The 24,900-nt window shown below is 39.5% G+C and overlaps 2 protein-coding genes across 2 annotated transcripts in view; both read left to right on the forward strand.

Annotated features, from left to right (window-relative positions):
- Positions 1-24,900, forward strand: part of tex264b (testis expressed 264, ER-phagy receptor b) — a 236,554-nt gene that overhangs the window by 53,913 nt on the left and 157,741 nt on the right. The window lies entirely within an intron of this gene.
- On the forward strand, positions 1,744-24,397 carry LOC144601857 (E3 SUMO-protein ligase ZBED1-like). The gene is made up of 3 exons (XM_078414352.1): positions 1,744-1,755; positions 12,205-12,343; positions 20,666-24,397. Exons 2-3 carry the CDS (start codon positions 12,325-12,327, stop codon positions 22,780-22,782), a joined length of 2,136 nt encoding a protein of 711 aa, XP_078270478.1. The 5' UTR covers positions 1,744-1,755; positions 12,205-12,324; the 3' UTR covers positions 22,783-24,397.

The raw sequence follows: 24,900 nt of genomic DNA on the forward strand, positions 1-24,900 counted from the left end.
AATATTTCTACATGTAATTAATTGGTGTTATGCTGCCTAATTTTGCTGACACTTCATAGTTGTTAGTTCTTTATGCAATTAATCCCATTTATTCAGTGACTCAATGCCTCCATTAAAATATGGAGAGAAAATTCAGAATTAAATATTATTGGGTTCTGAAAGAGCTGGCTGTAGAGAGTGGTGATCTTTCAAGAATCAACAGCGTCAGGCGAGGTCCCATAGGATTAGAAAATTGCAAATGATACTCTGCTGTTCAAGAAGAGAAGCAAACTAAAAGAGGGGAAACTGTAGGTCAGTTTGTACTTCTTGAAGTATTTTAAAGTTAACAACAAACAGAATGCTGGAAGAACACAGCTGGTCAAATGGCATCCATGGAGCCAAAAGGTATGTCGACATTTTGGATCAAGACACTGCATCAAGTCTGTCCTCACTTTCTCCACCATGGCCTGGTTTGGCTCAGCCACCAAGCACGATATCCGGAGGCTGCTACGGATTGTTCGATCAGCTGAGAAGGTTGTTGGCTGCAACCTTCCCCCCATTGACGAACTGTACACTGCAAGGACCAGGAAGCGAGCGGGCAAGATCATCTCTGAACCCTCTCACCCTGGCCACAAAATCTTTGAAGCACTTCCCTCTGGAAGGCGACTCTGGACTGTCAAAGCAGCCACAGCCAGACATAAAAGCAGCTTTTTTTCCTCGAGTAGTAGTTCTACTCAATAACCAAAGTCTGTAGTCTCTTTTTTGCTCTTGTTTATTTTCACCCACATGTTTAGACTGTAATATTGTTTCCTTATTGTTTTGATGTGGTTATGCTTTATTCTTAATTGTTAACTGTATGTTTGTGTTGTCATTTGTGAACGGAGCACCAAGGCACATTCCTTGTATATGCACATACTTGGCCAATAAACTTATTAATTCATTCATTCATTCAATAAGACTGATAGGGAAGAGGAAAGATTATCAATACATCGCAGTACAAAGGGGATAGAGGCCGAGAGGTAATAGGTACAAACCATATTGGGAGGGGATAATGGGTAATTTTAACCAGAAGGAGGAGGGGTGGGTGTGTGGCACAGAAGTTGGTGGAATAAGGGAGGGTAGGGGAGGGATAAAGAAAAGGAGAAGAAAACTACTTGGACATATGATTGTGTGTGGGAGGAGAGCAACAGATTGGGAACTTGATATTCAATGTTCATACCATTGGGTTGTAAGATACCCAGGTGTAGCTCTTCCAATTTACATATTCACCCTTGTGTAGCTTACAACCCAATGGTTTGAACATTGAATACTCCAAGTTCAGCTAACCCACAACCTTTGACATGTCCCACCACCCTCACCTGCACACTATTGTTTTTTGTGTTGAACAAAACTACCATTGGAGATTGAAGCTGGTAGGGTGGTTGCAAATACAATACATGGATGACATGACGCGGTGGTAAAATCCAAAAGTTTCTCAAGCACTTGCACTAATGCTGTCATGTAGAATAGAACTGTGACTGGTTCTTTCAGAAGTATGCAATTTATAACAACCAATAATTTGCATGGTCTTAATTGCACACACTGACTGTGGTTAATTAACAGCTTTAATATAACATATAATTTCAAATCTTTCTGGAAATTCATTAACTGCCATAAACATTTAGGTTACTTTACATTTTCAGGAATATTTTCTTATTTGCCTCTGAACAAGCAAGAAGTGAAACTAAATTCTAGATGCTGGATATCTGAAAACCCTGGAAAAGATCAGCAGATGAGGTAGTGAGGTAGTTCACATTTCAGGTCAATAACCTTTCTTTGATATTTACTGTTTTTGTTACAACTGAATGCATGCTGAGTTTTATTATTGCTTCATTTACTATGCCCAATTCCCAAATTATGACTTGTTTTCAGAAGTTTCAGCTTGCAATTAGTAGCATTATTGTCTGTTTTTTTGGTGCTATTAGATTTATTTAACTGGCATGCAATCAGTCTACTACTCTGTCTACAAAGTGGTGTAAGACGCTGCCCTGGAAATATCTTTCCATTCCTTCATTGTAACTGGGTCTAAATAATCAAATCCCCTACCTGATATCATTATTTAAACTTTTAGTGAATGTTGTTTGTTTGGAATCAACGAATGGTAGTTATTGGAATTTGGCCATTGTGTGATTCCAGACCCAGGCAAAACATTCCCATCTTCAGGGGTTATGGTCGGTGAGGCTGAAAAAAGGTTGAAACATTTACAGACGCAAGAGACCGCATATGCTGAAATCTGGAGTAAAAAACAGGAACCCAGCGGGTTGAGCAGCATCTAAGGAGGCAAAGGAAGAGTTGATGTTTGGGGTTGAGACCTTGCATCAGAACTGAACTATTTGCAACCTTGTTCAGCCAGAAATGCTGAATGGATAATTCATCACAACTTCTTCTTGACATCTCCATCAGCACAGAAAGTCTTCAGCTACTTCAATTTACTCCATGTGATATCAAGAAATGGTTGACAGCCTTAGATACAGCAAAGGTTATGGGATCAGATAACATTCTGACTGTACATTTCAGAACATGGTGCACTTCTAGCCAAGCTGCTTCATACAGTTACAATATTGGCATCCACCCAACAATGTGGAAGATTTCCCAACTGTGTCCTGTTTGCAAAGAGTGGGACAAATCCAATTTGACTAACTGGCATGCAATCAGTCTACTCCGTCTACAAAGTGGGGAAATATGCTGTCTTGGAAATATCTTTCCATTCCTTCATTGTAAGTAGGTTTATATAATCAAATCCCCTACCTGATCGAAGGTATTTATTCACAAAATGCTGGAGTAACTCAGCAGGTCAGGCAGCATCTCAGGAGAGAAGGAATGGGTGGCGTTTTGGGTCGAGACCCTTCTTCAGATTCTTCAGAGTCTGAATAAGGGTCTCGACCTGAAACATCACCCATTCCTTCTCTCCTGAGATGCTGCCTGACCTGCTGAGTTACTCCAGCATTTTGTGAATAAATACCATCAATTTGTACCAGCATCTGCAGTTATTTTCCTACATATAAATCCCCTACCTGATGTCATTGTGGGTGTACCTTCACTGGTACAATTGTAAATTCATCACTGAATAACAGCATTGTCTAGATTCAGTACACAGCTAAGAGATTTTATGATAGGCAGCTACATTAATTTTTCCCAAAGAATGACTAAACATATGGGAGAAATATCACACTGTCTGACAAGACAAAATGTTTCTGATTTCCTCAGGCCTCAGTGAGATAGTAGAAAGAGCAGGTAGAATTTTTGATAAAATTTGAAACCTCGGGTCATAGTCAGTGGTCGCTTAAAATAAACGTTTTCAAAAAGTACAAAGCATTTCTTTTGTTTACAATGATTGAGCTGTTTAAAAATATACTACAGTATTGAATTCTAGAAGGTGTATATTTTCCTCAGCAGTTTATAAATATATAAATAGAAGAAATGAAATGAAGAATATATTTACTGCCGACACATGGAATATCTTTAAATCTATGGGAAGGACAAGACCTTCTCGTAGTGACACAGCTGGTATTGATGCTGTCTTATAGCACCATGGACCCGGGTTTAATCTTCATTTCAGTGGGGAGTTTCTATGTTCTCCCTGTGACAATGTGGGTTTTCTCCAGTTGTTCCAGTTTTATTCTACATCACAAAAACATGCAGGTCGGTTGCTTAAATGGCCACAGTAACATGCCCCATGTGTATAGCTGAGTGGTAGAATCTAAGACTTATGAATGAGAATGTGGGGAGAATAAAAATGAGATTAATGTCAATGACTATTGATGGCTGGTTAGGGCTTAGTGGATTGGAGGGCCTGTTTATGTGTGCTCTCCCCCTCTCTTTCACTTACCACATGTGCTAAAATGGATCCTTTCAAATTTCCAGTTCTGCAGGTGCAAAACAGACAAGCCAGAAGTAGATTGTTTTATCTAAAATTGAACTGCATGAGCCTTTAGTGAGTTCATTCACAAGTGTGATGATTCAATGGAATGGTCATTGCGTCTCTTTGTAATTTTTTTTATGGAACATTCATATTTCTCATCAACTCCTTAAGTTCTACATCCTCACTTGCATCCATCTGCCTTTTTGCACTTTCCAGCCTGGTGTGGTGAGGAAGAAAGGCAGTGTGAATAGAAACAAGAGAGAATGTGACAAGAGCAGGGAATGACATTACTATTTTAGTCTCATTGCAGCAGTTGTCTATCAGAACTGAGGATAATTGGTCTCTCAAACTAGCCAGTGGACAGGGCAGAAATGCACACAGCAGGACTTCAAATGTAGCTGTTATAATTAGATCTCTTGGGATTTAACTATATAGCAAGGTCGAATGGTTGCCCAGTCACCATATTACAGTCCTTCTTGACTATTGGAATGTGGCTGATCACCTCCTGAGAACCTATCAATACTTTTTTTCTGTTTCCTTAATGGATTTTAAATACGTGTGGTTCTGTTCACATACCAGCTACTATTCTTTTACTTCTTCAGATATTCTTTGCAATGCTTGCTCGTCAACTTATGATATTTGCTGTTTTATACTGTTTTCAGAAGTCATCAAACAATTTATGAGAAGCACAATAGTGAGAGCTTTTGACCCTTTCTCAGCTCTAATCTCTACATTAGATTGTGTATCCATAAGTATAAAGCATTAGAAATTGCAAAATCTACTTTGATCAGAAATTATTTCTAGTTTGCCACTGCATAAAATGTGATCTATGGAGGTTGTTTAGCAATTATTTGTTTGCTTAACTGATAACATAACATTTTTAATCTGTATTTTCAGACTGAGGTGTCTGATCATTATTGCCTTCATCTTAGTGTTATATCTCTTAAATGAAATATAAATTTGTGCTTGTTATGGAAAAGCTCAGCATTAGACCACTTTATATTTCATCCACCAGTGTCAGTATTAAGAACCAGTGTGACATTTAGCCCTATTTTCCACATAAGTGTACATTTGCTTTTAGCAGTGCATCATGGTACCTTTTTGATTCCATTATTCCTTCAGGCTTGACCACTTTGCATGGGGTTTCTAAATCTAAAAGAAACAGTAGAGATTCCCATTTCTATGTCTGGACCATTCCTTTCAGCTCGCAGTTCTGAGGCTCTGGTGCAAGTCATCCTAAAAAGTCTTAAGTACTTTTCATTTCTTCAGCCTCTTTCTTATCCATTCGTATATATATTTCTAAATCCCCATAATCTTGAAGGTAAGTATTAATCTTTCACATGGAAAATATCTTTTAAAAGTTCAAGTATATTCTCATCTCACACACTGTACTTGTTGCCACTTTCTTATCAACGTGAAAGAGGATATCAGTCTTTTAGGAGATGGTGAACCTTTTAAATTAATCTTTATTAAGGAAAAGCTATAAAACACTATTTAAATGATTAAAACCATATTACTAGAATTAGTAGAAATAGGTCTCTTGGCTCTGTGAACTTTCTAGGCCATTCATCAAAATCATGGCTGATCATCTATCTCTGCTCCAGTTTCTACCTCAGCTTTTGACCTCCTGAGCCTACAGAGACTGGTGAACGCAGCCTATTCCATCCCAGACTTGTCGCTTCCTTTCAAGTCCATCTTATCATATCATATATATATACAGCGTGGAAACAGGCCTTTTCGGCCCACCAAGTCCGCGCCGCCCAGCGATCCCCGCACATTAACACTATCCTACACCCACTAGGGACAATTTTTTACATTTACCCAGTCAATTAACCTACATACCTGTATGTCTTTCATGGTACATTGTGTCAGGAAGGCTGGAAGTATCATCAATAATGCCTGCCACCCTGGCCATTCCCATTTCTCTCTTCTACCTTCTGGAGAACATACAGGAACTTGAAAACCCAGATTCCTAGACTTAAGAACAGCTTTTCCCCCACTGTTATCAGACATGAGCCAGTCACCTCTTTCACACCCCCTTTCCAGAGGCACTGCCATGTACTCTTACTCTTTACCTCATTCAGTTATTCTAGTATTGTTTTTTTTTGCACTCCTTCAGATTGCATTACAATCTTGTACCATTCTGCTGTTTGCATTTGGTGTTATATTTATTTAACTGTATGTATACTGTTTACTCTGTGAAGTTAATGTGACCAAGAACACGGTGTATATGGCAATAAACTAATAGGAATTTGAATCTGCTCTGAATCTGCACATTCCTGAATCCTTCATTCCCATAATCGGGTCAACTTTGGAAAGTCCTCCTCACAAGCATTTGGAGGTTGCTATGTAAATTGGGAGAACTGTCTCACAGCCAACAGATGAGAAGGAGTAACATTGGGAGTTCCTTGACATTGACTACATATTCCAATAGGTCTTATGGCATCATTAAAACTGGATAAGAAAAGCTGCTCTTCATTATCACCTTTAGTCCCCCATCAGCTAATGAATCAGTGCTCTTCTGTTGAACATCACTTGGAAGAAGCACTGAAAATAACAAAGGCATAGAATGTACACTGAGATGGTGTTTTCAATTTCCCTCACCAAGAATGGTTTGGTAGTACTGTCATTGACTGAACTGGCCAAGCCCTGATGGACTTGGCTGTAAGACTGGACCAGTGGCAGAGAGTGAGAGAAGGAATTTACCTCATCCTCATCACTCTACCTGTGACAGATGCATCTGTCTGTAATAGCATTGATAGAAAAGACCACGCACAGTATCTGGGGAGTTCAAGTATCATTTTCACACCAAGGAAACCCTCCATAGTGTTATGTTGCTCTACAGTTGGGAAAAATCGGACTCAGAATAGATCTAGCAGATCAAAACTAGGCATTGCTGACACCCTGTTGAACATCAGAAACTGTAGAAACAAACACTAGCATAATCTGTAATCTAATTGTCCCATACGTCTCATACACTATCCATCCATCCATCCATCCATCCATCCATCCATCCATCCATCCATCCATCCATCCATCCATCCATCCATCCATCCATCCATCTATCTATCTATCTATCTATCTATCTATCTATCTATCTATCTATCTATCTATCTATCTATCTATCTATCTTAAAACTCGCATCTTGTATGTTTGTTCCGTATGGTTGTTCCTGTTATTTATTTGTCCGTTCTTGTATGCCCTTCTTATCCACAAAACAATGGTACACGACCCGTACAATTTTAGGCCCCCCTTACTCACCATTGTCCTGGGGACACATTCATCCAAGTTTCATTCAAATTGCTCTTATATTTTTCAAGTTAGAGAGATTTTAAAGTTTAAAAATCTACTTCTGACATTTAATACCATTACTGTTATCAAGTCCCCACCATCAATATCCTAGGAATAACCACTGAAACTCAGGTGGATCAGCTACAAGGGCAGGTCAAAGGCTGTGTATTCTGTAGCAAATGATTCACCTCCTGACACCCTAAAGCCTTCCCACCATCTATCTATAAGGCACGTCAGGAGTTTGATGGGATAATCTCCACTTCTCTGGTTGAGTGCAGCTCCAAAAACATTCAAGACGTCAACATCATTCCAGGACAAAGTACCTCACCTGATTTGCATCTCATCAGCCACCCGAAACATAGTTTCCCTCTGTTGCCGGTGCACAGTGATTGCAGCGTATACCACTGCAGTTACTCTTCCATGCTACTCCTACAAACCTCCAAGAAGGACAAAGGCAAGAAGTGCATGGGAACACCACACCCTGCAAATTGCTCTGTCACACACCACTGTGACTTAGAAAAATATTGATCATTCTTCGTCACCTGATCTAAATCCGGGAACTCCTGCAAAAAAGCCTGTAAAATTCTGTAAGAAGTTGCAGTCTGAAGAGTGTTTATTGCACTCCCTGTCTGGCAAGTATATCTTCTTTCTTAGTTGAAGAGATCAAATCTGCACCTCTACTCTGGGTGCCATCCCACCAGGGCCCTATCTAATTGCAATAAGATCTCTATTCTTCTACTCATCTAATCATCTCATAATAAAGACCGATGTATATTGTTCTCTCTTATTGCCTACTGCACCTGCCTGTTAGCTTTCAGAGACTGGTGTACACTCAGGTCCCTTTGACACCCAGGTCCCTTTGAACATCAACATCTTCCGATCCCTCACCATTTATAAAATGCTAGACCAAGTGGACCCGTTAGGCCCAAACCTCTCCTGCATTGGTGCAGCATCCTCTCCTCCACCCTCCCCTCCCCCCCTCCCTCCCTCCCTCCCTCCCTCCCCCCCTCACTCCACCCCTCTCCCCTCCCCCCCACTCCATCCCCCTCACCCCCCTTATCTTCACTCCTCCCCCCCTCCCTCCACCCCTCCCTCCCTCGGAGATAGATTTAAACTTTAAAATGTGAATAACTTTAAAAATATAACACCGATTTCAATGAAATGTCTTCCATTAGTACCAAAGGGACGACGGTGAGTAAGGTCAAGTCAAGTCAAGTCAATTTTATTTGTATAGCACATTTAAAAACAACCCACGTTGACCAAAGTGCTGTACATCTGATTAGGTTCCAATGGGAAAAAAAAAGAAACATACAGTAGCATGCAAACAGTTCACAGCACCTCCTCAATGAGCCTCAAACGCTAGTGAGTAGAAATAGGTTTTGAGCCTGGACTTAAAGGAGTCGATGGAGGGGGCAGTTCTGATGGGGAGAGGGCTGCTGTTTCACAGTCTAGGAGCTGCAACCGCAAAAGCGCGGTCACCCCTGAGCTTAAGCCTAGACCGCGGGATAGTGAGTAGGTGGGCCTAAAATTGTCGCGCCTATCGTGTACCATTTTGGCTGTAGTTCAGGAACAAAGAAACAAACAAACAAGAGTTTTAGTATATAGATTATGCTTTAATATTTTATGTGTCAAATGTCACATTATATTCCATCTGCTATTATCTTGCCAACTCACTTTGCTTCTCTGTATTGCGATGAAGTCTTTTTACATCCTCTTCTGCACTCATAATCCCACTTCAGCAAACTTTGAAATGTGACATTTGATTGCCTCTTCGAGGGCTTCGAGACCATCCTTGTGGGGATGGAAGTGAAGAGTGACTGGACATCCATGGTAAAGATGAGGGAGTGTGGGCCTGGGAACCGGAAGTTATCGAGGAGATGGATAGCATGTCAGTGCCATAGTGAGGCCCACCAGAAATTGGAGGAACAGCACCTCATATTTCGCCTGGGCAGCTTGCAGCCCAGTGGTATGAACATCGACTTCTCCAACTTTAGATAGTTCCTCTGTCCCTCTCTTCCCCTCCCCCTTCCCAGATCTCCCTCTATCTTCCTGTATACTTCCTTTGTCCCGCCCCCCTGACATCAGTCTGAAGAAGGGTCTCGACCCGAAACGTCGCCCATTCCTTCTCTCCCGAGATGCTGCCTGACCTGCTGAGTTACTCCAGCATTTTGTGAATAAATACCTTCGATTTGTACCAGCATCTGCAGTTATTTTCATATACTTATTTTCAAAGCCATGTAATTGCCTTGCTACTCCCTTTCTCCAGAATCATCTCCAGCTCTACAACCCTTTGTGATAATGATGCTTCTTTTTGGTATATTCCCAATTTTAATGCTATACCACTGGCATCCCAGTCTTCAATTACTAAAGCATGACATTTTGGAATTACTCGGGAGTTCAAGTTAAAGGTGTAGCCATGGGCACTCGCATAGGCCCCCGCTATGCCAGCCTTTCTGTTGGTTAAATTGAACAATCCTTGTTCCAAACATACATTGGCACATCCCCCAGCTCTTTCTCCACTACATCGACAACTGCATTGGGGCTGCCTCTTGCACTCATGCAGAATTTGTTGATTTTATTAACTTTACCACTATTTTCAATCCTGCCCTCAAAATCACTTGGACACCTTTCTCCACTTTCTTGATCACTCTGTCTCCATCACAGGGGATAGACTAGTTGACTGAAGTCTGCTACAAACCCACCAACTCCCACAGTTATCCGGACTACACCTCCTCCCACCCTGCCTCTTGCAAAGGTGCTATCCCTTAAACTCAATTTCTCCATCTCTGCTGCAGCTCCCAAGAGGCCTTCTATTCTAGAACATCCAAGGTGACCTCTTTCTATGGTAAATGTGGTTTCCTCCCTGCCGTAATAGATCGATCCCTCACTCGCGTCACCTTTGTGTCCTGTAGTTTGCTCTCACTCCCCCTCTCCCCAGATAGAACAAGGAGAGAATTCCCCTGGTCCTCACCTATTACTCCACCAGTTTCCACATCCAACACATCATTCTCTGACATTTACACCACCTCCAATGTGATCCCACCACATCTTCCTAACCCCAACCCTTTCCGCCTTCCACAGAGACCGCTCCATCTACAACTCCTTGGTTCAGTCATCCCTTCCCACTCAAACTATCCCCTCCCCAGATACATTTCCCTGCAACTGCAGGAAATGTAACACCAGTCTCGCATCCATCCAGGGACCCTAGCAGTTCTTCCAGGTGAGACCGTGGATCACATACACCTCTTTTAACCGCATCTACTGCATCCAGTGTTCCCGCTGTGCCTCTTTTACATCGGCACAACCAAGTGCAGACTCGGCAACTGTTTTGATGAACACTTGCACTCGGTGTACCAAGGCATACTGAACTTCTTGGTTGCTAACTATTTTAACTCCGCTTCTCATTCCCGTACTGTCCTTTCTGTTTTGGGCCTCCTCCGTTGCCAGTGAGGCCATATGCAAACTGGAGAAGCAGCATCTCATATTCCACTTGGGTAGCTTACATTCCAACAGTATGAACATTTGAATTCTCCAATTTTAGGTAACTAACCAAACCCCCTCCCATTTCTCCTTTTCTCTACCCATCCCCTTTTCCCCTCTTCTCTTCCCTGTGCCTCACGTGGAATCGCACCCATTTCTCCCCTTCCCCCTATTCCTTACTCTGGTTTCACAATTCGCAACTCTTCTATCCTTATATCACACCTTTTGATTTTTCATCTCTGGCCTTCATCCAACCATCTATCAAAAACATCCCTCACCCTTATCTATCTATCACTTCATGAGATCATAACATCATAAGTGATAGGAGCAGAATTAGGCCATTCGGCCCATCAAGTCTACTCCGCCATTCAACCATGGCTGATCTATCTCTCCCTCCTAACCCCATTCACTGCATAACCTCTTACACTTGCTTCACTTTGTCCTGCCCCTCCTTTCTTCCAGCGTACTCCCCCCAAGCCCCGTCACCACCACAATCAGTCCTGACCCAAAACATTACCTATCCATGTTCTCCAGAGATGCTGCCTGATCTGCCAATTTTCTCCAGCAATTACGTCTTAATTTGGAATTAACATTTTGCTTCCGTTAACACTTGCTCACTAAACTAAGGTTCTTGCATCTTGCTGGTTGTTATTTTATTTTAAACATGAGAGAGTTTATTTACTCTTGGGAAAAATCTAATTGGTATAATTTGATCTGAGCACCTTCTTTATGGTCTTTATGGTTACCTGGATTATCTTCTTGTTCAGCATTAGTTGTTTTCAAAAGTCAATGAGGACAGCTTTCTGGCCTCTATTTTTTTGTTTTGATTTCCGCTCTAAAGTTCTTATTTATTGTTGATTTATTTTGAACCAGTTAACATCTGAATCATGCTTCTTCCAATATATATATCAATGAAATCCCACCCTAATTAATGCACAAATGCGGTACAAATCTATGTGCTCTAAATTACACTTTTAGTATGCAGTAAAGCAAAAGCAGTCAATATATTTAGCACTAGGCAAAAGGTTAAAGATTACTGCCTTTACACAGTATTGCATGAATATACAGCAGGCTGCTTTTGTAAAGATTTTTGAGTAGATATTAATAAATATCTTGCCATTTCAGCAAGTAGAGATTGCAAAATGATATGCCAGAGCTTGCTAACTGGTTGCTAAGGTCTTTCCAGGCAGTCCATAGCAACAGAGTTGCTACCCTGGTGACATCATGCTGTAGGCTGGCAGTGTTAAGGCTGAAAATATGTGATGCCTGACATTGCCTCTGTCTCGTTTTCTCGTGCAGATTTCTGCAGCCTGGGAGGGAGGTAAGGGGTCACATCCACGCACAAGCTCTGACATTGAACTTTTTTTTACAGTATGCACATTAGCATTTATATTTGTCTTTAGCTGTGGTAATGCAACAATTTGACTTATTTGAGTTTTGCGTTGTTATTTGAAGGAATGCTCATGAGCTGGGGGGCTTGGTCTGTCTGAATGAAGAAAGGGAACTGTCACTTAAATTGTTTTGTACAGTGACATCATATAATATTTTTATAGATTCTACAATTTGGAATTGAGTGAGTATGCAGTTGTACTGATTGCATCCTGTGGAGACACTTCCCCCACAGACATCTTCGTGTAGATCCTTCAGTACAGGCCGCTGTTGTCTGAAGTTGAATGATACGCCTTATACCAGGTTAATTTTTACTGTACTTTTACCTTCTTCCTTACATAACAAGAAAATTATTTGGTGATAGAAGACACTAACCGCATTTCTCCTTTCAGTCTGAGGCCTACTCAGGAAGGCTTATTCTACAGAAGAAATAATGTTAAATTATTTGAAAATGTTTGTACAGATTGTCCATCCGGTTGTTAATGGACAACTTGATGCATCTGAAATTAAGACATAACTAGCAATTATACATAGGTTGATTTGCTGACAAAGATTTATTTTGTCTGGCTTTGTATTCTAAGAATGTTGGTGAAAACCCCCCAAAAATTTAATCAGCCAATATTAAATATATTTAACAAATTTAGACAAGTAGTCATGGGACCAATATGATCCAGTACACAAACTGCAAAGCTAAAATATCAGTCAGAGGAGATTATAATCAATCCATAATCTGAAGCCTCATACTGAATACTGTCACAAAGAAATTGGTCACAATGTAGAAGAGCTACGTGTGATTCCCCAGAATCTGGAGTCTGAGTTAGAAGTAAAACTGCTAATATGTACCTTGAAATCAACCAGCAACTGTAAAGACATTGGAGTCAGTTAATGGCAGGCCAATGAACATTTTGTTCGAGAGTCACTGCTGGGAATTCAACCACTTCAGAGCAGTCAAAGGCAATCCGGCAGATCTGGACGGGGTGGGTGGATGCTCACAGGAGGGAAAGTCGGACACTAGAGTGATTGAGGTTGGTACTGATTAGGAGGTAAGGGAGCTGGGTGGGGTAAGGGTTAGCTGTGGAGGATCAGTGACAGGGATTGGTAGATGGGGGTGAGATCAATGCTCTGTTGGGAGGGGAAAAATCAGTGGTGTTAGGAGGAATTAATAATCTGGGGATGGTTTGCTATTTGGGGTTGGTGTGATTCTAAGTATGTACAAGGAACTGGATGGAATGAGCTATTTGGGCCCTTGTGTTGGCTCTGATGGTCAGTGAAATAGTGGCTGTTGTGATGATCACTTTGTTGCCCAACCTACATAACTCTTCATTCCTCCATAGTCAAAAATATATGTCATACATCTCATCCTTAATGACTTAATGCTTCAATTTTCATGATTCCCCGAAACAGAGAATTCAGAAGATTTACACAATCTATCCTTATCCTGAGATCATATCCACAAATTCGAGACTGGAGCTTGCCTGCCTGACCCATGTTCAACAGTGTCCTGGCTGTCAGTGTTGGGTCTGTGTTGGGTATGGTGTAAATAATTTATGACCTCAGGCTTGGGCCTGCTTTTTAGGAGAAAATGGTCCAAGATTGTTAATGGGGTTACTTGCCCACAGGTAGCTGGGAGAGTGGCAATACAGGAAGTAGTTGTATAATTGTAAGGCTTCATCGAACATCATGTGTAATGGAAACAGGCTATCTGAGCTAGCCCCATTTGCCTGGGTATTTAGGTATCAGCCTGTGTTGGCTGATTCCTTCAATTTTTTACAGCAGTTGGTGAGAGAGCAGATTTCATAGAAATTGAGATACTGAATTCAAAAAATAAAAGAATAGTCAATACGTGATGTGAACAGATAAAATTGGCTTGCTTTTTAACAGGATTTTTAAAGAATGAATTTCCATCGGCATATCTCAAAGTTGATAAAATGATGATGGTAATTTCATGAAAGATTTGGGAATAACTTTTCAGCTCCATACATTACTGTTGACAATGGAGAATAACTGTCAGAGCTGATTATTCCTGCAAGAACTCAACTATTCTTTATGAATGCTGGAAATATTCAGCAGGTCAGGCAGATCCTGTGGAGAAAGAAACAGAGTGCAGATTTTGAGAATGTATAGTTTTTTTATTTTCCATTACCAAGTCCTATAAGCTCCAATACCAAGTCTTATAAGCTCAACTTAATTACTAGTCAGTGTCTGGTCCAGAGTTTCATGTAACTGACAGTGGGTTCCAGGAGAAGAGAAATGGGACCTGGCTATATATGTAGAAACCAGGAACTGCAGGTGCTGGTTTACCAAAGAAAGACACAAAATGCTGGAGTAACTCAGCAGGTCAGGCAGCATCGCTAGTAAACATGAATAGGTGATGATTCGCTTAATTTTATACTTGAGCTTACCTCTTTTACACTGAGACCTCTACAAGAAAAAATACTCCCTACACAAGAAGAAATAACCTCTCTATATCTGTCACGGAAACTTCCTTTAGAATCTTCTATGCTTCAATAAGAACATATCTCAATCTGTTTAACTCATTAGACCAGCGTTTCTCAACCGGGGTTCCCCGGAACCCTAGGGTTCTGCGAGAGGTCACTAGGGGTTCCGAGAGAAATAGTGATAAATAAAGTTAATCATATGTAAATGCATTTTTGAGTCATTTTTGTGTTTAATTTCATATTTGTAATTTTATTATATCCGTATGGCATATTCTTGGAAAATTCTTGGGTATTATAATAAAGTCTTCAGCCTGTTATATCATTTAAATTAATAAAAATATATAATAATTTTTATGTAGGGGTTCCCTGAGACATGAAAATTATTTCAAGGGTTCCGCAAGGGTAAAAAGGTTGCGAAACACTGCAATAGATTATAGTCTCATTCTGCTCAATCTCTCCTCATAGGACAGCCATCGTGTTTCAGGATCATCATTGTTCAGAGTTCTAAAAGCAAACAACTCCAAATGTTGGGATTCTGAAATCAAACCATAAAATGCTGAAGATACTTACTGCACTTCTCCAGATTCCTCCATGCATTAGTTCCTGATACATGGAGGGCCTGGAATGAACAGTAGAGACTTAGCAATCAATATGGCGAGTACTGATTTTTCATCATATTATGTTTTTCATAGAAATTAAATGTGAATGGTGCTAAACAATCTAGTCTCTATGCATTAATATGGAATAAAAGATATTTGAGTTCTCCTGTCACAGACCAACAGTTCCAGGTCCGAGTCAAATGGATGTTTAAATACAGAAACCTGGAAGTTGCACTAACCAAATAGTAGTTTGTGAAAATCTTGCCTTATTCTCCAGCTCACCACTGAAATGCATGGATTGCTGTGAAATTGGTGAATTTTAAATTCGCTTTATAGAGTTGCATATTATCCATTTCAGCCTGTATGCTCATTTAACCATGATGTTACCCACTGCCAATCATCCTCTTCAGCAAAGCAAATTATCTGTGACAAACAAGCAGTCTGATTTCTTCAGGAATTATATATCATTGGAGATTTTAAGAATATTAAGTTTTAATTTGCGTGAATCTTTTTACTCATTCGATCCAATCATTCTTTTATGTTATTTTTCTTACATGATTTGCAGTAGAGTTCTTTCACTCTAATCTACTCAGTCTTTGCATTAATAGAAATATCCTTCAGACTAATTTTCTGGAAAAACATAGTTGGTTTCCATGTTAATTCATTTCAACATGGCTTTTTTCCCTGGAGGACCATTATTAGCACGCATTTACAGCAATTTAACACACAAACCATATGACACCCAACTGGGCATGGAGAAGTTCAGCTAACAGCAGATATCATTAGATTCCCGACATAGTTTATCATATTAATTTAAACTGGAATAAAAAAGCAGGATAAAAAAATAGGTAAGTTTGGAGCTGAAGTCAGGAAATTCTAATTTAGGTGAGTGATCAAATTTGGACTAACTAAGAATGTAAAAGTTTTCTCTCTGCCACATGGATGCTGCAGTGACTTTGTAGATGTTAGAATTGCTATGAGTTGTTTCATTGCGATGGGCCGCAAGGCATTCCTCTTCATTGTCTTGTGGATGACTATCTCTTGTGAATCAGCCTTGTAACGATAGAGAAATGGTTCTAATCCTAATCAATTTTCTTGGCAGCAACAAAGTGACAGTGGCTGTTGCTGATCTCAAAAGCCCATAAAAATATAACAGTCGCTAAACATGTATTCTCAGATGTAGCATTGTTCCTTTCCAAGATCTGCTTGGCATTCTCTTGCCAAGAGTTTTAGCCCTGGAAATTGTCAGGAAGCCTTGGCACAAAAACGTGCCTCCAATTGGCCTTGTTCTTCACCCACCTATCCAAGTCCCTGTCTCTTTAGAGCATTCTCTCTACACTTCCCACCATAAAAATGTCTTCCATTGTAGACATTTATTGAGTCGCACACTCTGTGCTGTTGGAAGAGGGTTATGTGTATTGTGGGATGTCCCTCTAATACCTCGAGGCAGTAATTATATCCACAAGCCTGAATGGTGATAGCTGTGAGAACTGACAATGCAGCATTACACGAGCATTATCAGTGTTGTTTTCTAAACCTGAGAGTTGAAGTCGTGATGTTCATGAGAGTTTCACTAATAGGATGAGTTTTGTTCCACATCCCAAATGGGTTTGTAATTTAATTGGCTGCGCTAAATTATTCCTCGTTTGTAGGTGAGTGGTGGAATCTACGGGGAGCTATTGGGAATTTGGGAAGATTAAAACGATATTAGTATTGAAATAGTGTAAAAGGATACACGATGGTTGGCACAAACTCGGTGGGCAGAAGGGCTTGTTTCCGTGCTGTACGATTTCATGAGCATAAAGGTGACCCACAATGCTATCTTATCAGTTTAGCTACATAATAATTCATTTTTTAAGGCTTAAATCTGTCGGCCCTACCATGGACAAACCAAAGAAACAATTATAGGTATATTGATATTCCTTTTTTTCTTAAAAGGAACTGTACTGGCTACTGGTGAGTCTGTTTGATTTTGAATATATCATGTGAATAGATGTCATAGAATGGAAATTAAGTAGAGGCATTGTCATTGAATGATATCCCCATGGATTTATCTAATCTGATTGGCAATGTAACTTAACCATTGACAGAAACTAGTAGTGTGTGGATATATTTGAGCTCCTGTATAAAACTGATCACTCTAATGAGTATAAAGATACATGTGTCATAGATGGTGAATGCACACTAATTTTGCATTAACAGTCTGATTCTATATGGTATACTAAACTTTGTGCATCAGACCCATGTGATAAACTCCCATACAGTGGACAAAAAGAGCTCATTAACACTTCAAAGTTAATCTAATTTTGGTTGCAATTTTTGTTTTTAAATTAATTGTTTTTCCACAGTGCCATTCTTTCTTTTCATTTTAACTCATCTGTCAGAAATGAGGGATGCTCACTTCCAGTTCACAATAAATACAGTTGAGTGCTTTCACATTATTAGTGTGGCTTATTTAGTTGCTGGCTGATGGTGAGTGGGTATTGTAGAGATAGAAATACTTCAGTGTTATTTTAAAGGCCTCTTAAAAGGCCTCTATTTTACTTTATATAAGAACATACAGTCAATAAAACCTACTAAATAGCACACAACAGTGGCCTGAGGTATTTGGACATGTTTATTGTAATGTTTCTTGTAGTGTTTGCAGGCATGTGAATTTACCCCGTTTCCACGGATTTCCGCGTTTTTAAAATCCATTTTCCGCGCTTTTTGCATGATTTCAGCATTTTTCACTTTGCCAAATAAACAGAGAAATCGGATCGAAAAAAAGAAAGAAAAAACAACGATGAATAGACTTGTAATGAACACTAGGGTTCCGTTAGAGGTCGCTAGCGGTTCCGCGAGAAATCCCCCGCCCCCTGGAAGTCTCCCCGAAAATGTGGCACCGAGGCACAAACCTAGCCAATCTCGACCTCATCGGGACTTCCATGGCCGATCAGTGGGTTGAATTTGCAACCTGCGGCCGGGGCTTTGGAACTCCAGCCCAGCTGGTGCCAGCACATCTATCCCCATAGCCAACTTTCTTGGCCAGCTGGATAAACCAGCAAAGCTCTGGAACCAAGAGTGCCAGAAAATCAGTGGTTGAACTGTGATGAATAAATATTAAATTTAAGTGCAAGATTATATAACTAAATTAATTAAGACAGGGTTAAAATATAAAACACAGTAGAGAAGCCAATTACCACCTTTTTGGGCTGATTATCAATTAATGTGCGAATTTACTTCAAAATATTATTAGTATACAGTGACATATTCACATTATTTTGTAATGTCTGTTTTTACTTTGAAATGCACTAAAAGAGGCTTGAAACGGGTAATTTTGTGTGTAAATTTTCCAAAGAAATTCCCATTTTTTGACCCCGTCAAAAGCGCTTGGCTCTTTTCTGCTCTTTTTTTTACCTCACTCACATGCCTGTGTTTGCAACATCTCATGATGAGCTCAGCAACTCACTAAAATAGTTTGAATAGAATAATGATTATATCATGGCACTGGACCACCAACCTAAGTATTCAAATGAATGAAATTGAGTGCATGACTCAAAATGGAGATATTTTTATTATAAAACATTCAATGTATGGGAAGAATGACCCTGTGCTGCCTACAGTGTATTGCAGAGGGGAAGAACCATCTCATATGCAGAATACTGAGACATTAATGTTTTGACAGCATTAACTAAGATACCTTATTCCGCAGAATATGATATTAATGAATACATGAAGTATCGTGACTCAATTTGGATTTTGAAGATTTGACATTTTGGTTTTAAGTAATTGAGGTTTGAACATGCAAATTCTCAACTTAAAATAGTGCCAATGTGACTGCAGACATTTTGAAATACTGCAGATTGACTTTATCTTCATTGGTGTGTTTGTTTGATTTTGAATGCAGTCATCACTTTCATTTACCAATAACAATTTTGAAATAAGCAAATTTATCAAATTACGGATTTAAAAAAAGATGTGTAAGCTAAGCATTTTTTTGCAAAAAAAGGTGACTTTGTTTGAATTACCTTTTTAATTAGTCTATTCAAAAGGAAAATTATAGGCTTCTGAGCCTTATGTCAGTGATGGAGAAATTACTGGAGTAGATTTGTGGGAAATATATGTGCATTTGGAAAAGCATGTACTAATTCGAGAATGTCAGCATGGATTTGTGTGTATGTAGGGGGGGTAGGTTTGATTTTTCAATCGATTCGAGATTCAATCGGAAGTTTGATGAAGTTTTTTGAGGAAGTAATAGAGATGATTGAATAGGATAGAGCAGTAGAAGTTGTGTGGACTTTTGTAAAGCTTATGACAAGATCGATCATGATAGCCTAGTCCAGAAGATTAAGTCACTTGGGATCCACAATGCATTGGTAAATTGGACATTTATTGTTTGGCCATAAATGTATTGCTTGGTCATAGAAGACAGAGGGTAATGGTGAAGGGATGTTTCTCTGACTGAAGATGTGTATCAATTGGGACATTGAGTATAAAAGTTGGGAAGTCTTGTTGCAACTTTATAAAATTTTGGGTAAGCCAGATTTGGAGTATTGTGTGCAGTTCTGGTCACTACATTACAAGAGGGATGTGGAGACTTTGAAGTGGGCGCAGAATAGATTCACCAGGATGTTGGCAGGATTAGAAAATATTAGTTGTTGAAGAGAGATTGATGAAACGTGAATGGATCTCTCTGGAGAGATGGATGGTGAGGGTAACCATTTAGAAATTTATGAAAATTATGAGAGGCATAGGTAGGGTGGATAGTCAGAGTGTTTTTTACAGGGTGAAAATGTCAAATACTAGAGGGCTTAGCTTTAAGGTAGCAAAAAAGTTTAAAGGAGATATGTGAGGCTAGTATTTTACACAGAGAGCAGTAGATGCGTGGAATATACTGCCAGAGATAAAGTAGAAGCAGATATGATAGTAACATTTAAGAGGCACATAGTTAGGTATCTGAACAAGCAGGGAACAGTAGGATACAGACCATATGCAGGGAGATGGGATTAGTTACTCTGCCATCTTGACCATGGCACACATGGTGGGCCAAAAAGGCCTTTCCTGTGCTGTATTGTTCTATGTTTTATTAAGTTAGCGTTGTTGTTTTATCCATTGTTTTTGTCAGTGTGTTGTCCAGTACAAGTGGGAAATTTTATTTACAGCTTTGCTCCCCTGATTACACTTTTATTGCTTTTGCTCCATGCTTACAATTGTGGCTCCATGATTTGCCTCTTCAAATCTTCCTGTACTGCTTATTTGTTTCAATTTGTTCTTTGAATTGATCCCTCTGCTTCCTCATCTCATAACTGCAAGCACAAGCCTATTTATATTTATATTTGCTCTCTAGCTTTCTACTCAATGGAAACAAATAAAAATATATATCTTTGTGGGCATCTTACATTTCAGAGAGCTACTGGAAAACATTAGTGAAAATTATCATTATTTATCTTTGTACAAATGCATATTCTGACTAAAAAATAGCAACATTTTGAGTAAGAAGGATATTCTAATCGAACCATTCTACATTATATTGTTATTCAGAGACTCACTCAAATGTGCAACAGTCTTTTCAATTGATAATTTGTCAATTTAAATTTCCTTTGTAGGCTTTGGGCCTGGCCTATTCGCAGGTGTAAGAGGAATCCTTGTCTCTGATGGCATCCTTCTGATCCGTCTTCTTTCTGTGAAAATTGCCGAGAAAGACTACTTTACCACTTTAGTTGTCCTATTTAGGAGCAGATTAAGAGCAATGGAAGGTGATGGTGACTTTGTACATTTTGGATCTGCATTTGTAAAAATTGAAAGCCCTCAACTTGTGGAAAAGAGCAACACTACATCAGAAGTGTGGAGATACTTTGGTTTCCAACCCGGTAGTGACGGCAGACCAGAAAACATTGAAACTCCAGTCTGCAAAATCTGTTTCCGTGTCATTCCAGCAAAGGCCTCAAACACAAGCAACCTTTATGCTCATCTGAAATCCCAGCACCCTCATATTTACATAGAGGTCAAAAGCAAATCTAACCAGGCACCGACAACCTCAACTTCATCTGGAGAACCAAGCAAGGAACACACCACAATGATGCGGGAAATCTTTCAGCGAAAAGATAAATTTGATCCAAAGTCCAGAGAGCACAGGGAGCTGACTAAGGCTGTGACGTACTATATAACCAAGGATAGGATGCCTCTAAATATTGTTTCTAAGCCTGGTTTTCAGCACCTCTTGAGCAAGTTTAACCCTAAATATGATTTGCCAAGCAAGAACTACTTCTCCAGAGTCGCTATTCCATCACTTTACGCGGATGTTCGCAAAGTTGTGGAGAGAGAATTAAAGAGTGCAGATTGTTTTGCGGCAACTGTTGAAACATGGACATGCAGAAACAATGAAATGTATGTAACATGTGGAGTTCAGTTTGTGGATAGTGACTGGATCCTCAAAACACATTGCCTGCAGACCCAGTACTTACCAGATGAACACACTGGTCAGAGTCTGAAGTGTGCCCTTGAAGATGTGCTGGAGGAATGGGGGTTGGACACTACCAACCTTGTTGCTGTCACCACAGATACTGGACCTGCTGTCAAACATGCCTGTGAGTTGTTAAGCTGGAAAAGACTTAACTGCTTCAGTCAGAATCTTCAATGTTCTATCCAAAAGGGTCTTGATGATTCGCGCATTGAACGAATTATTAAACTGTCTCGTCAGATATTCTCTCAGTTTTCACGCAGATGGAAAAGGAAGCGGGAACTTTCTACAGCTCAAGGTCAGAAAGGGCTTCCGAGAAATTCACTAAAAGTGGATGTTAACAACAAGTGGGGAACAACTTTGGAAATGCTCGAAAGGATTCTTGAGCAGCAGGATGCTATCAGAGCTGTATTAACCCATGACCGAAAGATATGTCATCTTGTCCCAACATGGCAGGACATTGATGTCCTTGAGTCCATTATAAGTGTTTTATGCCCATTCCGTGAAATGACAGAGGCTTTGTCTTCTGAGAAATTCATTGCTGTTTCAGCAATAAATCCTCTAATAAAACATATATGTAATGATCTCATAAGAGAGGAACAAGAGGAACTAACTCTTGGATTTCTAATGCGAATGAGAATCAAACGAGACCTTGAAATACGATATGGAGACCCAGAACTGACTCATTTTCTGGAAAAGGTTACATTCATTGACCCCCGATTTGGCCCCACTTGTGTAGATGATCTAGAAAATGTCCTGCAGCAAATTAAAGGGGAATTACTTGCTGGAAAAGTGGCTGAAGACCCTTCAATATTTCAAATTAGCTTTGATGGTTCAACGCTTTCTCCATCAAACTCTTGCAGTTGGTATGATCGAGATAGCCCAGGGCCAAGTCAGCCAAAGAAAGCCAGATATGGAGGAGGACTTGCAAAGGTATTTGGAAAGCACAGTGGAGATGGAGGCACGGACAAAATGGTAACGACTTGTGTTTCACTGCAGGAGCAGCTTGACCGAGAGCTGGATTTTTATTTCAAGGAACCAAAACTCTCCTTGGAAAACTGTCCTCTTCAGTGGTGGAAAGCAACCCAAAATTGCCTGCCCTTGTTGGCAAAATTAGCCAAAAAGTACCTCTGCATCTCTGCAATAAATGTCGCATCTGATAGAGCCTTTAACAACAGCAGTTCTGCATTTGGTGAATATCGAAGCAGCGTGAAGCCAAAACATATGGACCAGCTGGTGTTCTTAGCTGAAAATCTTCCATGAGCTTAACGACTTTGAAAAGATATGTTTTAAAAAACTGCAGGATTATGCATACTGATTTGGATAATCAAATGTGAAAAATACCATTGAAAAATAAAATATCTGTATCTGGGCCAGGATGAATCCAATTTTAAAGATCGTTGGATGGTGAACTTGAGGGTCGACAATTAGTTATTAGGAATGAATCTATATTTTTCCCTCTAATTTACAGACGGTTGTTTTCCATTGCATAAGTTCTCCTTAAGGCAAAGAATTGCAATGTTTTTATTGCTTAGTTGGCAGATGTTGCTTTTCCATCTTGTTGTTCTTCATCTCCAGATAATCAGATATGAAGTCCTGTCCTGCTACATTATGCTTCTTCAAGAATGGCAATGCAGGGTGGATGAAAGACACTCTGTTGAGACCATCATTTGTCAGCAGAAAACTCACATATTGCTGGGTTGGTGTTACATACTGATTCTGTTGAGCCCTCCAAGCCAAAGCAACAACATTTTTACTCAGTTGACCAATAAATACATCATATTCTTGGAAAAAAATTAAAGAAAAAACTAGTTGGCTTTTTAATCTGCTTACTTTTCTCTCAGTATTTTGCATGCTTACATATTTGCTGAACAATTACGTGGAAGCTCCATGTATATTTATAGTAATGAATCAATGAACTACTTTTCAGTCAATTTATCAGACAATGTACACTGACAGTACTAATGTATCAAGAATGAAGAATAAATTGAAGGGAGAAATAATTATTGATTCAATACTCCTGCTACCCAAAAACCCAAATACTAAAGCCCCTGCTGTAAGTAGAAAATGGTTACTGAAGTATTTAAATTTGCATCGCTGTCCAAAATATTTTAATGCCGTTTATTTATATATTATGATGAAAGTTGTGTATAACATTTTTATCCGTAAATATTATTGTTATAATACTTTTTATGTCAACATTTAAAGTTTATAATGGAATTCTTTAGGTAAACATTTATGTAAGTACTTTATAATGGAAAAGTGTTTAAAATTTCACTATCATGATTTGTTGATAAATCATTTAAATAAAACAAACATTAACTACATTTTTAATGTTCCTGAAATTTCTAAAATCCATACGGCTTTAAAACAGTGTTGAAAATGTGTTTTTTTTTTCACTGTATTCATTGAAGTTGTATAGGGCCCTGGTAAGACCACATCTGGAGTATTGTGTCCAATTTTGGTCTCCTAATTTGAGGAAGGACATCCTTGTAATTGAGGCAGTGCAGCGTAGGTTCACGAGATTGATCCCTGGGATGGCGGGACTGTCATATGAGGAAAAATTGAAAAGACTCGGCTTGTATTCACTGGAGTTTAGAAGGATAAGAGCGGATCTTATAGAGACATATAAAATTATAAAAGGACTGGACAAGCTAGATGCAGGAAAAATGTTCCCAATGTTGGGCAAGTCCAGAACCAGGGGCCACAGTCTTAGAATAAAGGGGAGGCCATTTAAAACTGAGGTGAGAAGGAACGTTTTCACCCAGAGTTGTGAATTTGTGGAATTCTCTGCCACAGAGGGCAGCGGAGGCCAAATCACTGGATGAATTTAAGAGAGAGTTAGATAGAGCTCTGGTGGGCTAGCGGAATCAAGGAATATGGGGAGAAGGCAGGCACCGCATGATCACAATGAATGGCGGTGCTGGCTCAAAGGGCCAGATGGCCCCCTCCTGCACCTATTTTCTATGTTTCTATGTTTCTATATCACTGTACCTTAATTGGTACATGTGACAATAAAAGACCTTTGAAACCTTTGATGTTGCTATAAGCAAGATTTTATTTCTACAGGTACCTCACCCTGCTTGTGCATATGACAATAAACTCAAATCCAATAAAACATTTTTTTTTTAATCTTCCTATTCCCATTTCTTGCTTTTAAAATTGCTTTATGAGGGCTTACTGTATTAAGTGTATTAACTGTATTAAGTTAATTTTCTGTGTAATTTTTTTATTGGATGTACATCCATATAATGTTTTTCCTGGTATCGTTGATGTATTCATGACAGGGAATTTCCATTGCTAACCTCTTCCAATCATTCCACCGATATGTCTATTGCAGTGAGATCCAAATTGATGCAGAGCAATATATTAAATATATAT

This window comes from Rhinoraja longicauda, chromosome 17 (genome assembly GCF_053455715.1).
Source record: "Rhinoraja longicauda isolate Sanriku21f chromosome 17, sRhiLon1.1, whole genome shotgun sequence".
In the NCBI taxonomy this organism is placed as follows: Eukaryota; Metazoa; Chordata; class Chondrichthyes; order Rajiformes; family Arhynchobatidae; genus Rhinoraja; species Rhinoraja longicauda.